This window comes from Penicillium paradoxum (assembly GCF_028828445.1).
Source record: "Penicillium paradoxum strain IBT 22861 chromosome Unknown utg000007l_segment0_segment0, whole genome shotgun sequence".
Classification (NCBI taxonomy): Eukaryota; Fungi; Ascomycota; class Eurotiomycetes; order Eurotiales; family Aspergillaceae; genus Penicillium; species Penicillium paradoxum.
The window spans coordinates 1,890,189-1,906,136 of NW_026643185.1; the positions used below are offsets into that span (position 1 = coordinate 1,890,189).

Genomic DNA, 15,948 nt, shown 5'->3' on the forward strand with positions numbered 1-15,948 from the left:
AAGGATAGTGACAAAGGAAACGCTAGAAAACAACCAGTGTCCACATTTGGGAGGCTGGGGAGAGGGTCTGGAGCGGATTCCGGAGGAACGGAGGATGACACTGGCACGTATCCGTCCAGAGATGCGTAAATTGGCCGAGCAAAGAGATCGGACTTCAGATCGAATTGGGGTTCAAATAATTCCCCACGTTATTGGCGTCTAAGTTATTGGAGCTGTTATTGGGGCGCGAATTGGAACCGATCTGCAGGTACACATTTGAATTGCGCGCATGCGAGTTGCTGTCCAGTCGACCAAGATCCTTCTCCAAGATATTGGTGAGCATGTCACGTATTACAACTAGTTCTGCTCCCGATCGGATGATATCGATAATTGATTGCACGGTTTGGCCATCGCGTTCTCGGATGATTCCAAGAAGATCGTCCACGAGAGCCCGGTAATGGTCCAGTTGGTCTTGGGTCCTTCTGGCGGAGGCCTTGCGGCGTCTATCGGCGGCTTCATCGAACACGCAATCGCGGTTGTGAATTCGACATTCACTGCATTGAGGGGCGCCGGAGCACTAGCAATCAGAAGGACGTTAGATGGGGTTTCTAGTACGGAAAGTGGGATCACGAGAGAGGGATCGGGGAACGCGATATGGGATGTGTACCCTGGTCCGGCGTCGTTGACACTCTCTACAAGCCGTCGACACTCGTCTCATACGTCTCTCTTCGGGTGCGCTCCCATTAGGACTCCCACCTTCATCTCCTTCCGCGGCCGGCTCAGTGCGAGGCGCAAGAGGCCTATAGGCTCGGACTGGATGTTCACTCATCAAGGCGGATACCAGCAAATCACAAGCCAGAATCTCGTTCTATCCAAGCAGTCTCTGAAAGCATGATAATCAAGATCTTATATGGATTATAGAAGGGAATTATAGAATGAAGAGGGAGAGAAGGGGCCGCGTTAAACCTAGGGCATGAATTCGGCGCAGTGTGTGGTCGAGATCAGCAAGGTCAGAGTGGGGGGAGGGAAGAAAGCAAGTAATGGGGAGGGGGGAAAGGGGGGAACTTTCACTATTAACAAACCCTCCCCAAAAAATAAAAAGACTCAAAATTTAGAAAAAGAGAGAGAAAAAAATAAAAAAAAAAAACCAGAGAGCAGGTCAAGTACATAACTGTGTGGCGGATGGTGCCCTGGTCCACGATGAGGTGGGCCTCAACGCTGACATGCGAGCTGTATTTATCCGTTTACTTCTCCAGTTGGAGGAGAATGACCCTTTACCCACACACTCAGAGGGCTAGAACCGACTCTCCTATCTACCTTCCCTGTCGATATGTGCCTCGTGTTGTCGTGTTCGGACAGCTGAAAGAAATGTGATTATGTATCTGGACGTCTGTGGGGATACACTGGTAGCTCTATACTGGGTATCTCATTGGACCGGAGTCTAGTTCCTCGATGAATGAGAGGACGCGATCAGAACTCCAGAAGAATTGGAAGCATTTCCGACCGATAGCCCTGGTGGGGGACTTCATTGGCTGATCTAAAATCCGTAGTTCTCACGCTTGTCGTTCCCGATCTGTATACTTATATCCTACCTACATATAGTTCTATGTGCAAGGCTTCGGGAAATTACTCCTGGCCTTCCACTTGAATGTGATGATGAAGCTAATCCTCTAACACACCTACACGGAGTACAACATAGATACTCCGTACATACGTACATACATATTGCCTGATATCCACGCGTTGGGCTACAGCTGGTCTCCACTAAAGCGCTGGCAACTTGCTCACTTGATTGGTCCGTCACCATGTCAGATTCGTCAAGTGCACGGAGGACCGTATATTTCATGGCATTGGGTCTGGATCTCAGGTCTCGCATCTGGGATCTTGTGGCATCTCTCTTTGAACCCTTACATCCATATAGGTCGTCCTGATTCCCCACAGTTAGATCCAACGATAACCGCCGCGAAGAGGAGAGTTGCTACCACCTACGCAATGAGCCTCCAGTTTGCTCTTAGGGTTTATACAGGCACAGGTCTGCCTTGACCGGAGCAATCCGAGCGGGTTGATCCGTTGGCATAATACGGGGTATGTCCTTGGTAAGGAGTGCCTGGGTTGGTATATGTGGATGTACCTATATGTCAGCATTTTCATTTCCCGAACTCCGGGATATACTCCGTACAACACACTCTCAATCTCACCGCGATGCCGACGATCATCTATTTTAGGCATTCAAGATGACATGGACTCTCGCGTACATGATTACTCTTCATCTCCCATAGGTAGGACCCAAACCTCGGCACATCTTCCACTCCACGTACACCCGTGGAGAACACTAGGACCGAATGGGATATAGAAGAAATTAAAACGTGCAATCCAGGGCCAAGCTAACACAGCATGAGCGTGATACATGAACCCAGAGAAAACAGCTACTGGCGAGTGGGCCGCCGTGCAGCATTCTGACTGGTGTCGGCGAAATGTTCCATCATCCAAACTGGGAAGCAATCTTGCACAAGATTCTTGTTCAAGAGTGCTCACTTCGATTTCACCACACACGACCTGTCTCGACGTAGCCCTAAGGTATCCACCATCTCATTTAATTCAAACGCAGAAACCGAATTCTGTCTCCAAAGCATATGGTTGCTACCATGCCGTTCATTACGGGATAATGTTTCCGCTCCACACACGACGCGATCCTCTTATCCTCAGCCAAAATAGACCTGAAATCTTCCAGAGAGAGTTGACGTCTCTGCTCCTGGCCAATGACAGTGGGTGCAGACTCCGACGGACCTGTGGATCCTAGTCAGCCCTGAAGACTACATTACAACCCTAGCCTTCTTACTCCGTACTCCGTACTGGCACATCGCATCTATACATCATACAATACTCGACTGAAAGACCCGGATTATCTCGCCAAGATGTTATATTCTACTCCGTAGCATGTCTGCAATCCTACAATATTGGCGTGTCACCTTCCCCTGTGCACAAATATCCACTATCCTAGCCCTTGCGCCTGTATCGCCCTATTTCTTACACCGTCACCGATGCTTGGCTACTAGCTCCCAAGATACGTGGCTCCTCTCCCCAAAAGCGAACTCATCCAACGCTAAGCTGCTCGTCCACCACGTCCTGCAAGGATAATCTAAGTTATTTCTAAGCCTTCAGATACTGACAAGATAGACCTTGCCCTAACAGGTTGCATCTTCGCACAAAGGGGGTGGGGGAGCGGGGCTGAGATGAATTTGCCATTCGCTGCCAATAAAAGAAGGAAAAAAGGGAAAAGGAAAATCCTCAGACTACTTACGGAGTAGATACGGAGTACGGAGTAGATACATACGGTTTCTCCCCACTTCATGCCGCCAAACAACCCTTTGATACAATCTCTCTCTTCGTCCTTCAAGAAGCGGTCAAACAGCGGCTCGCCATAAGAGTCCCTTTCCACAGCTACCTAACACTGTAAGTCTCTGCTCGGGCACATGGGTACACCCAAAAAAAAAAAAAAAAAAAAGCGCACGCAGACATCCACCTCCCTGGAAACCTTTTCCCCAAACATGTGCGAGAGCTGGTTGGCCGAATACAACCGGGGGGTGTAGAAACCAAATCCCATCCTGCTCACGGGATCCCATATGATCCAGCTTCTCACTTGTTGATTGGGCCCTTCCAAGACCGGCCTGTGGACTAGGAAGCGAGAGTATCTCGCTTTTTGCCATCTTCCAAGGTCTATCGAAACCAATTCAAGGAACCAGAGTCCTCCGTGGCTTGCCCGTCCGTCCACAGCCTGATCCAATGCATCTCCCCGATTGTGACAAACCTCATATACACGAGTCAGGAGGACTTGCACTAGCCCCCAACCATAACAAGGAAAATTCCCACATCCCTTGCCTCCCATTGGATGTGCGTGGCGAATGCCTCTACTCTGACAGCACTAGTTCCCTCCCCAAACACCAATCGAATAGAACCAGCCCTGCCCAGAGCAATGTCCGACATGACAAACCTCCTTCAAGCCACTCTTCCCCCTAGAGCCATGACCCCCCCCCACCCACTCTTGCCCAATAATCCGCATCTGCAGCAAGTAGCCTCAGCACACCCGCATGCCCAAGCGACGAGTAGGAAACGGACCGAGCCAATGATCAATGGGTCCAGTTTCCAGATCGGACGATTGGGCATCAAAGAACGGCCAAAAGGCAGAAGAATGTGCCTTTTTAGCGAGGTCCAGATTCACTTTGGAACGTATCGAATGGCCCGTGGGATATATCCATCCAGAGATTCGGACTAATGTTCCCTGCCACCTAGGATGTTTCGAAACGGGAAAACAAGGAACAGGAATGAAATGGAACTTCTAGACTCACCATCGGTCACACGAGCAGACGAACTTTCTAGTTTCTCCACTGTTGACCGAGCGGCATATACTCCATGCAGCATAACTCACATATGGATGCATTATCCACTCTGCGCGCTAACACTCAGAATTCGAGGAGAGCGTGCTAGCATTGTATGGGTATGGATCTTCGTCGTTGGGAACTCGGTTGGGGACTCTGAAACATCAGAGACAGGGTACTGGCGTTGGTCGTGGTTCTCCGGCTATTATCTGCTCATTTACGGGATGATCTGTACAAACTCCTTTGCTTGCTTTAGTAGAGAGTAATCCTCCAGGGCCATGAACCAAAGCTCTGCGGCGTGGAGTTCCATACTGCAATGCCATGCAGGGTTCAGCTTGGCGCCAAGACTCTGACCAATCCGAACGCGACGGTTACAACGGGCCTAGACAGTGCAGACGGTGCAGAAGAGCAGCGCTAATACGGTGGTTGCAATGGAAAGGAAGTGTTTGATTGAGCAATAAAATTGATATAAACAGCAACAAATATGTACCAAGGAAGTAGATGAGGGAAAAAGGATCAAAAGCGAGGAAGACAAAGTCCCAAAAACACCGAGAAAAGCCGTATCTCATACATCAGGAAAGAACAGCGAGAGGGATATCAAAAAAATAATACAGCCGAGCTAGGTGCATGCATATCCCAATATCTTCCAAGGCAGCAAGACGATTATCAATAGATCGGACGACCCTCATCCCAGCGGCGAGACTCTCTTGGACTCGAAACAGGGTCAGGTTTGGTTTCACCCGCAGGAGTGTGAGGGCTGGTTGCAATGTTGCCAGATGGGGAAAGGATTGGGAACCGTGTACTCTCACGGCGACCGGTATGTTCCGAGTCAACAGCATTGATACCTCCGATCCACTCCCAGACTCGGGAAACATCACCGCTACGTCCTTCGCGGACAGAGGCACGGACGTTAGCATTGCCCTCGACGAAGCTGCGAACCCGACGCCAGAGCTCCTCGCGGCGCTTGCCTTGTAGTTCGAAGCGGAGGACGTCATCGCGGAGTTGGCCGATAGCGATATAGGGTTCTTTGGCATCGCCGCGGGCGTAGAGTGCAGCTTGCGTAGATAGTCGGTCGAGAGTTGTGGCTACGAGCTCGGGCACGCGAGCAATATCAGAGCGACGGGCGCGGACACGCGCGCGAGCATACACAAGCAGAGCAAAGGTCAAGATTAGAAGTGAAATAGGGAGTCGATACGCGAGGAGAGCGAGTCGGAAGTGGCGGCGGACGGCGCACGCGAGTGGGAGCCGTGCAATGGAGGTAGAGGAGAGGACGAGGACGGCAGAATTTCTGTGATAGCGAATTCGCCTCTGTCAGTTCCGGTACACAATGTCAGACCAGAGCTTTAAAGAAATACCGCTGGATGCTGGTATCCAGAGCGATGAGTAACCAAGAAGACATGAGAGAAGAAACTTACTGTTGGGTCTTGCTGATAACTTCATCTTTTTCTAGGACCTCGCCAATCGCCCCCTTCCAGAGCTCATCGAACTCCGCATCGCTCAAGCCCCGGCGGCGTTTTTTGGCCACCTCTTCCCTTAAATCCAGCTCGCTGATGTCGGGAGATCTGGCATCCTTGCCGTCTTCCTTTAGCTGACCGCATTCCCACTTTGCTCGGCGCTCACGAAGCTCCTCAACAGCCTTATCAGCAACAGCCTTCACACGGCGTGCTTTTTCGCTATCGGGCTCACACGTTGGGGGCAACGGCACAAGACCTCCAAGTGCAAGAGGATGCGGCTTCAAGAGGAAATCATTCTCGCAGCGGACTTCAAAGTCTGGGTAGCAGAAGGCATGGCTGGGGCACGGCTCGCATCGAGGCTCCAAAACATTCGCCCAATCAGGGACCTTGGTATCGGCCAACGACCAGGTGGGCTTTCCCAAGCCGCAGTATCCAATCTCGAGCTTTTCTTTGCGCCACCAAGTGCCAAAACTGCCAGCCAGTGAAAGTAGGACTACCCAAGGAGCCAGGCGGCTAAGAGTTCCTTGCTTTTGAGGCCGCCGGCGAGGCTGGACCCGTGGCGAGTACGCAACATCCTGCATAGACATAGCGAGCTGTTCATCCGGTGTGAATTCTTCACCCGCACCTACTACGCTTTCTTCATCATCCTCAGATTCTTCTGACTCCTCCTCGGGCTCCTCCTGTGGGGGCATCAATCGCGAAGCGAAGTCAAACGAATCCCGCTTGGGAGGCTGGAAACCATCGTCATACTGGATGCTGGAAGGTGTTGCTGATTTCCGCGATCTCACTCCACGGCCTCGGGCTGGGCTTTCGGTAGAGAAGCGCGGAAGGCTCTTGCGCTTGTTATCATAGCTCATCCTTGCACTCTTAGGAGCCTCGGGGCTTCCACTTTGGAAAGGGTTGTCATCCGTAAACATGCTCTCATCGCGCGGTTCTAATTTAATGCCAGGTATATATTCGTCCACTTCTGTCGAGGGAATAACTTCGCTTCGTCGGACCTTTCTGGCTGTAGATTTCCGAGGCGAAGGACGGGGAGCAGCCACTGGAGTGGCAAGCGCGTCATCACCGGTCTCTGTATCAGACGTACGAGCGTGTTTACCCACCGACCGAGCAACGCTCGTGCGCTTCGTGCTCCTGGCGGGTGTAGCGGGAGCATCATCAAAGTCTGCTGTTGAGTGACGAACGGTGCGTCGCGATGATCCTTTCGGGCCCCTGGTCGTCGATCCGACTGTGGAAGGTGTGGCTGGAGGAGGCATTGATTCTCTTTCGTTCGCATCGCTAGTTACCGATGTTGACCGACTGCTCATGTCTGTGATACCTGCACTGGTGCGTCGCACTGTGTCGCGATCGCGCAAGAGTTTTCTGGCTTGCGGGAGGACCTCATCGTGGAGGATGCCGATCAGTTGAGCCTTCTTTGCAGAGGCAGGATAGGGGACATCGTGGCTGACGAGGATGGAGCGAAGTCGAGGGACGGTGAGAGAGTTTAGATCAAAATCTGGATAGAGGTAATCCAGTTCGTCTGCCATTTTGTGCGGCGTGCGATGTGGGACGTTGAGGCGTGATTAATCTGCCGACCGACGCGATGTGGAATTTGATCAAGATAGATACCGAGCTTGTATCACGGTGCGTGGCTGGATGAGATTGTAATATGCAAGTAAAATGCCACCGATCGCTCCCTTTTTCGAATTTTAGATGGGGCAAGGGGAGGTTGTTTTTGTCGTGTGGATTTACGCCAGACCTAGTTCGTCCATTCGTTCAGCTCGTAGCCACGGCAACAGGCGGGGCGGCAGAAATGAGATTGGCACTTAAGACTTATGACTGTAGGCGTGTAAACTCAAAAAAGGATATCCCTATCTTTTGGGCTTGGATTAGATTGAGCAGCTGAAGTTGAGGAGAATCATCTAGACCTCAACAAGGAAGTTCAAGGAAACAAGGCGCCCGATGACGCGCGCATAAACAATCACACGTGACCGGGCTCATTTCCCTGAGCTCACCGCCTCAGACCACCAAACCACCCATTTCACCTGCTATAGTTATAGATGCCTACATACATAACAATATAACTAGTATTCTCTACTCCATAGGTATCCACCATAAAGACTCGACTATCCTCGCGAGACGACTCAGCTTCGAAGCTTGCTGATCATTGTGCAAATCTCTACGTCAATAGGCATGGAAACCTTGAATTGCATGAGGGCAACAAAGAAACAATGGAAGTGAAGGAAGAGAGATGAAGGATCACAACGACTGTAATTTATATTGAGTGTTGAAGCCAATTACAGCCCCAAAAAGCAAAACAGATAAGAGTAAATGATAAAAATAATACCGAAACAATCACCGTGGCTAAATGCCATGCTTTATATAAAAACAATCTGCAGATCCCCTCCCACCAGTGGGACGCCGCCCACTAAGAAAAAGCCAGAGCTACAAGAAGCAGAAAAGAAGCAAAACCCAAAGAAACCAAAAATGAATTGACATTAGAACGATAAGGGGGAAAGCGGCACCAATTAGGGGCGGCCGCGGCCAGAATCGAAAGAGCGATTGGTATCGCCAGGAAGGTGGAGGAAAGACGACGAGGCGGAGGTAATGCCACTGTCGATGCTGTCTGAAGGACCCATATTACCATAGGATGGTAGACCGCTGATGTTGCCTGCAGCACCAACGGCCATCTGTTGCTTGAGGGCCTGGAATTCGGCGAGTTGTGTTTGTAGTTGTTGCAGAACCTCGCCAATAGGAACAGCATGGTCCTTGAGATTGTCGCCTGGTTTGAAAGGACGCATCATGTGGCGCAATGAGAGGGTGTTGATGCATACCTGCAATTCATTAGAAATTGGGGGAAATAGACTAGGGGAGAGTGAAAAGGTGCGTGCAATACTAACCTCGACACGGGTAACTTGTTGATCGATCAAACTAATGACAGTCGAGTCATTCAATTCGCCACCATGCCTCTTGACCATGTTGAAGAGAGCGACATTGGGCTCTCTGAGGCTCGGATCACTGGGCTGCTCCAAAGCACCGCAAATTCGTTCAAGACGAATTGTGACTTCCCAGAGACGCCAGATGATGTTTGTCTGGATATCTAGTTGATTGTTCGGGCTGATTGTGGCAGCGGAGCTGTCACCATCCTGTGATTCCTCCGAAGAAATCATCCGGCCGGAAAGTGAAGAGGAATAGACAAGGTAGAGGGGTTCTGGATTTTCCAGACCCTTCAGCTTTCGCTCACCTTGATCTTTGATGACGAAGCCTTGACTGTTCAGCTGCTGGAGCTCACGACGGATATTGTGGCCAAGACTATCAACACGAGTGTTGGTATCAGTCGAGCTGGTGGACGCAGATCGCTCAGCGTCCGCGAAAATCTCGAGGTTGCGTTGAATGTCAGCCATAAAGTCTGACGAGACAAAGATTTGCCCTCCATCGGCGACGGCAGAAATTCGCGAGGCACGATTCACCATTGGACCAAAGTAGTCCATTCGGTTCGTGACGGGGTCTTTTGCGCAGACAGGTTCGCCCCAATGGCCACCCATGCGGACGGACAAGCCCCGGAAGATAACGTTATTGTCCATGTCGACCACAACTCGGCACTGGGGTTGGTCGAGAATCTCTGTAGGCCATTCAGCTTCGAGGAGCTGGTTTTGACAGTTGAAACACCACAGTAATGCTGCTGTCGTGGTTGAGAAAGCCACCATGAAAGCATCACCTTCTGTCTTCACCTCGTAGCCACCGAATATTCCAAGCTGCCGGCGCAGGATATCATTGTGGATTTGGATAGCAGAGCGCATCGCATCGGGACACAGCTCCCATAAAGCTGTGGACTGTTTAATATCAGTGAACATGATGGTCAATTCACCGTCCGGAGCATCCACAAATTCGAAGCGAGCCAGTCTTGAATCTCCAGGCCCATCGCGCTTCTTGGGACGCTTGGCAGTTGGAATAATCTGCTCCTCGGCAAATGTAGAAGAGCTAGTGTTGAGAGAAGGACGAGGCTTTGGACGTCTCTTCTGAATTTCACCAACCCCCAGGATCATGACCATCAGCTTATTGGTGGCACCAAAGGAGATGGCTAAATCACGCAATTTTTGAGCTGCAAACATCAAGTCTGGCTGTTCTCTCCTAGTGATATCAACCACCACTTCCGGAGTTACATAATCCCAGAGCTCTTTCGATGCCAATACGATCATCTCGTCTTGTTCAGTCAATGTTGTGTGCATTGTGGAGGGGGCAGCAATGACAGCAGGCATCATAGGGAAGTGTCCAAAGCACCTAGACACCGTGAGGACATCATTCAATTTTCCGTTCCGAGACACGAAGCCACCTGCTGCACGAATGCGTGCACGCTCGCTAGGCTCCGCGGGGTCATGATTCTGCGTTAAAGAAATCATCGAACCATCTGACCTGATCAGAATTGCCTGAGCATCACCAACATTCGCCGAATACAAGTCCATGTTGTTCAGGTACAAGACAGTGGCAACACCGCCAGATTGAATATCGTCTTGATTGAGCATTTTGGCTGCAGCCGATCCCCGATGGTACTGTCGGACCTCGCGATCATCGATAGACCTGTAGGCAGAGCCTGCCATGTTTTTGTTCAATGCCAAGAACGTCCGTCTCATTGCATCCAGCGGCGTTTCACCTTGATCTCGCTGAAGTCTCTTCAGCTCAAAGGAGAAAGTGGATGTGAAATTCTCATGCAGGAATTTTGCAACGCGAGAACCACCACTAGAAAGGGTCTGTCCATCAAACATTCCCACCAGTGTTTCCACATTATCCTGTTTCAGCCGAGGAACAATCATATCAATGATAGATAAATGCTCAGTCTTGCCAAGAGAGTCGGCCATACCATAGGCGAGAGTACCAGCCAAGGAAGCCGAAGTTCTCACACGGCGATCCTCGGTTTCCTCTGGAATGGTGGGGATTGTCAGCGTGACATCCATCAATCCCAGGACCCGGAGGTGAGTCAGTGAGTTAAAGTCGGTCAGATCAGCCCCGTTGGCGGCTGGGGGACCCAGGGACGCAATATTAGGCTTGATTTCTAGACGTTTGTTGCCGGAGAAATTCAGGTACTTGAGATTGCGGTTCCAGTTCCAGTTCCAATCATAAGGCCAGTTCGACACGTTGTACTTAAGCCCATTGCTGCCCACATCTAAGATAGAGAGCTTGCTGACCTTGCAAAGCTCTGCAGGCAAGACTTGGAATCTGTTCGCGTTGATGTGGAGAATTTTGAGATTGCTTCCTTCTTCCAGGTCATCAGAGGGAAGAGACGTCAACTCGTTACCAGAAAGGTAAAGTTCGGAAATCAACGGCCACCTCTTGAGGATTCCTTGCGGCAGTTCAGTCAGGTCGTTATAAGAAAGGTTGACAATACGCAGCTCTGGGAGCAAAGATAGTTCCCGGAAGACATCATCCTCCAGTCTGTTGTCGGCCAGTGAAAGAGTTCGTAGGGATGCCGCAAATGTCATTGCCATTTGCTGAGAGAAATTTGAGTCCTTGCGAGACACCGAGTTAGGATCCGTGACTGATCGTGACGCTGCCGATACTTTTCTAGCACCTTGCTGTGAAACAGATTGTGCAGTGGACGGGTTTCGATACACCCCGTTTGGTGACACAGTGTTCACAATGCCGTTTGAGGTTTGACTTGGTCGACGTAGAGCTTCATCCAGTGGGCCTATATCTTCATAGCTGGTATTTCCGGCAATACCTGGTGTATTCACAGGTGTGTTTGTAGGCTCGCCGGGAATTTGAGGAAATGGAGCACCGCATTTCGGGAAGGTGGAAAGGATATTTGAAGAGATGTTGAGGACTTCAAGCTTAGCGCAATGCCATATCTCGGCTGGCAAAGATGTCAAATTGCACTCCCTCAGGTTGAGGAACTTAAGTTCACCAAGGCAGCCGAGCGTTGGAGGCAAAGAAGATAGCGGGTTCTTAATCATACTGAAATGTTCCAATCGACGTAGCTTCCCGATTTGGGGCGAAACCGACGAAATATGATTTTTGTCCAGGACGAGCTTTGTCATATTCGGACAATTCTCGAAAATGCTATCTTTGAACTGAGAAAGCTTGCCAGAAGCAAGATTTAGGGATGTCAGTGTGGGCATAGGAGTGTCAATGTCGAATTGGGTCAGAGGGCAGTGATCCAGGTGCAGACTTCGCAATTTCGGGAATGATCCCTTAAAACGCGAGAGCAAATTGTGACCGAAAAATATCTGCTCAAGTCGTGGGAGACTGGAGAGAGCATCGATATTGGTGATAGCATTGAAGCGTCCATCAAATTCCTTGAGATTCACCAACTTCCCGAAGGAGTCATCAAGAGGCCCGCTTAAATTGTTGTTCGTTATCCAAAGGCGTTCGAGGGTGGTCAGGCGGCCAATATTAGGAAGTTCTTCGATGCCATTGAAGCTGATGTCGAGATCGACCAAACTCTTGAGGTTGCATAGGAAATCGGGGAATACTTTGAACCCATTCGAAGACATGTTCAAGCTTCGCAAAGTTTGGAAATTTCCAAAAGAACTGGGGAGCTTGGTCAACTGGTTATTTGCCATCTTGATGCTAACAAGACCTGTGAGGCGATCTAGACCCGCATGGTCCAGGTCTTCAAGGCAATTATTTGACACATCAAGGTATGTCAATCGGCCGGCTAAACCAAAGCTTTGAGGGAGGTATGAAGCCTCATTTCCAATGAACTTGATCTCTCGCAGATTGATGCAACTTTGTATGAAGTCTTTGGGAACGTCCAATGACAAGTTTCGTGACAAGTTAAGTGAGATGATTTCGGAGGATTTTGCATATAGTGTAATCGGTATAGTGACAAGGCTACGACCTTGAAGATCCACATGGCTGAATTTTTGCACTTTATTAAAGCCTGGATCACTCTCCAGACTGCTGTAACCGCTGAGCTTGGTCGGCAAAAAGATGAAGCGACAGAGGTAACTGTGATCTTCACGGCCAATATCCCCGATGCGGTCCTTGTCCGTATAGCCAACTTGTTCTAGCAACTTCTTTTGCATTTGGATAGGTCGTTCATTGTGATCTAGTTGCCGCGAAAGGTCGTTTTTCCGTAGAACGATTTCGTAATTGTTCAAATGATCTTGCAAGAAAGATTTCCGACCAAGCATGAGGAGGATCTCAGACACAGTAGCATTGACACCAGCCGATAGAGTGGCAAACGTCGAATCAATTCGGAAGATTCGAATGAAGAATGACGCTTCACGTTCACGAGGACCAACGGTGGTAGGCTCTTCCAAGGTGGGATCAACGGGCCCCCTGACCTGCCAACTCTCGGGGGCATTCCACGGCTTTTCCATTTTGGAATCGTCGCCTGGAGTGACAGTGCCGTCCTTCGCACGCCTCATTTGGCCAGGCGATGGCGGTCGGACAATTCCTTTGAGGTTTTCCATATCAACATCGAGGTGGAAGAAATGCTTATTCTCCTCCTGAGTCTTGTCCTCCTTGTTGGGGGTATAGAGATCGCCACCTTGATTGATGAACACACGACGAGGACCAAGCTTTCTTCCTACGATAAGCCCCTTCCCAGAATCTTTCTTTCGGTCAGAATCGATTGATTCTGGATATCGAGAGGAAGTACTTCCCTCGAGACTTCCTTGCCTATCGCGTCGCGGGGGAGAGGAGTTCCTTGATCTGTCATGCGATTTGGATCCGTGCCCGAGAATCTTTTTGATGAACCCACCGATTCTAGGATGCTGTGAATTGCCGTCGTGATCACGGTATGCACTACGGACACTGGGTGTTGGACTGGTGGAGCGGCCTCCATACAAATTGGGGTCACTCATGTCGGTTGTTGAGTGCAAGTAGTTCTCATTGAACGGCCGCAACGAGATATCATCTCTGCCAGTAGCAGGTCGGGGTTGGGACCATGCCAGATCTCCAGCAACAGTTGGGTTTTCTTCTTTGCTTCGCGATGGACGGTGTCTGCCAGCCCGTCGGCTTGGCTCTTTTTGGCCAGAGGTACCATTTTCCGATGCAAGACGCTGCCCATCAGGCCCGATGGGGACATGACGCACAGGTGCCTCTCCGTACTGTGGGATATCATTGAAGCTTTGATAATCCCATGGGGTAATGTCACTGGAAGGCAACGGGTTATTTGACCGTTGCCTGTGGGAACGCTGAGATGAGTTGGAGCCCTCGGGTGTATTACGCGAGCCATCCGAGTTCGCTCTCTCTCGCGCCTTCAGCTGGTCGACTGGCCCCCCACGCCTGCTTGGCGGGTTCTGGGAACCATCATCATCGGTTTGAAGCTCCCCGGGCGAATGGTAGTCATCCCCAAGTAAACCCTTCAGATGCTTCTTTCGGAGCTTTTGGCTAATGCTGGATCTTGATCCCTGGCTACTGACTGTGGTTGCACTTGCAGCAGACGGACGACGATGTTCCCCATGGTATTCAAATTCAGCGGGCTCGCTCGCGAATGTACGCCCAGTTGTTGGGCGGAATGTCGCCGACGCAGGTGAAGCTTCATGCTCGGAAAATTCGTGATAAAAAGTACCACTGGTATCCGGTTGCCCACTGCTAGGGGCTGTGGACCATGGGGCAATCGATTCGATCTCATCCGGGTCTAAACGAGACGGGTTGAGGGATGGAGGTCGAGGATTCGAGAGGGAAGATTGAGATAGGCTATCTCGATTATTAGGGATAATCAGAGCCTCGCGGTGATTGCTAAATCCAGAAGCTTTGCGTTGTTCAGTGGGCGAGATATCGGGAGAGTTCCATGACCACATGGAATTTCCCCAATCAATCCGAGGTGGTTTCGAAGTCTCTTGCCTGGCAAAAACTTAGCGTCGCGTTTTCTCACATCTAAGCCAGTCAGATATTCGAAGAAATATAGGCTTACTTGGAATCCATTTTGAAGGAATCGGAAAACGAGTCGGCACTGGGACCTCTAACAGAGGCCTTGTCCTGGTCTAGAGATTGACGCTCCGCATTTCGCACAGTATCTTGCGACAACCAACTATTGCCAGAGCTCGCTGACCCCTGGCGGTTGTCGGGTTGTTTGCGGTCCCGCACCGGCATAACTGCTCTCAGACTCAGCTGAGTGCCACCACAGCGACCCGGGTCAAGTTGCAGCCAGCTGTATCTTGGGGTGTGGTGATATCTCAGAGCAGTCGGGCATTAAAAACACCGATGATTATAGGATGATGTGAGCGACCGGGGAACTGCAATGGGTGGCTGTCGATTCTTCTGTCTCGGGTGCCAGCGCCACGTTGCGGAGGTAGGCCCGACAACACGGTAAGGATTTGAGAACCCCCTAGGAATCGTGGAGCGCGTTCAGTTTAGATTCAGGGTGAGGCAAATGAGTGGGTTGGCCTTGGGAGCGCGAAGGAGTCGGGAGGGCTGGCGGGGCGTGATGGCGATGGCGTATGAAAAGCTGCCGACAAACCCACGCGCAGATCAAGCGTCGGGCGCAGCGATATCAAAGTAGGGCGTTATCTCATGAGGTATTAGGATGTGATCGGGGGGTCAAGAACAACCCGGGCGCATGGCGAGGCGAACGGGTGATTATTGAAGGTCCAGGGTGAATTTGGGGGGGGAGAGAGAGTGGGGATAGTCGTGACTCGTGACAAAGGCGGATCAACAAAATGACGATCCAGAACAAAGCCCAGATTCCTATAAAAGAAAAAGGAAGGTTGAGATGAGATTCCACATGAAGAGGAAGAGAAAGCTGTTGAGCTGGAGCGGGTACGGAGAGGGCCAGGAGATCGGAATGAGGCTCTTAGCGCCGAAGCGGTTCACTGTGGGAACACCTGCTTTCTGATCACGGCTCTTCGTTCTACTCCGTACCCCCCATCTTCTTCGATGGATTCGATTCTTCAATTCTTTCTTTACTGACTTCTTTATTTCTATGCTTGTACCTTACCCTTTTTCCCGGGCAGGGTTCGTGATGCTGTCTGTGCTCGACAGGGAGTCCTCCGGGGCTCATAGGCTGTGGAGCTCTTGTGCTTCGCTTGTGCCTTAACATGCCGAGTTTACGTTTTCCCCTTAAGAGTGTCAAGACCTCTATTCTATATGTGAGTCATCCCTAGAGTTCATATACCTCGACACGATACTCCGTCTAGGCAAGTCATATGATTCCTCCGTGCTCTCAAGGTCTCAAGGCCATGACAAAGAATCCCTGTTAGAACCTGGGCACTTCC

At 50.6% G+C, this 15,948-nt stretch overlaps 3 protein-coding genes across 3 annotated transcripts; all 3 read right to left on the reverse strand.

Annotated features, from left to right (window-relative positions):
* Positions 1-154: 154 nt before the first annotated feature.
* Positions 155-808, reverse strand: N7457_008266 (Zn(II)2Cys6 transcription factor domain-containing protein; the record flags this gene model as incomplete). Its single annotated transcript, XM_057179309.1, has 2 exons — positions 155-556; positions 647-808. 2 exons carry the CDS (start codon positions 806-808, stop codon positions 155-157), a joined length of 564 nt encoding a protein of 187 aa, XP_057027695.1.
* Positions 809-5,021: 4,213 nt separating this feature from the next.
* Positions 5,022-7,335, reverse strand: N7457_008267 (putative sister chromatid separation protein (Src1); the record flags this gene model as incomplete). The annotated part of the gene is made up of 2 exons (XM_057179310.1): positions 5,022-5,643; positions 5,771-7,335. 2 exons carry the CDS (start codon positions 7,333-7,335, stop codon positions 5,022-5,024), a joined length of 2,187 nt encoding a protein of 728 aa, XP_057027696.1.
* A 981-nt stretch (positions 7,336-8,316) lies between these two features.
* Positions 8,317-14,827, reverse strand: acyA (adenylate cyclase acyA; the record flags this gene model as incomplete). Its single annotated transcript, XM_057179311.1, has 3 exons — positions 8,317-8,622; positions 8,689-14,578; positions 14,649-14,827. The coding sequence occupies 3 exons, from the start codon at positions 14,825-14,827 to the stop codon at positions 8,317-8,319; spliced, it is 6,375 nt and encodes a 2,124-aa protein (XP_057027697.1).
* Between the last annotated feature and the right edge of the window lie 1,121 nt (positions 14,828-15,948).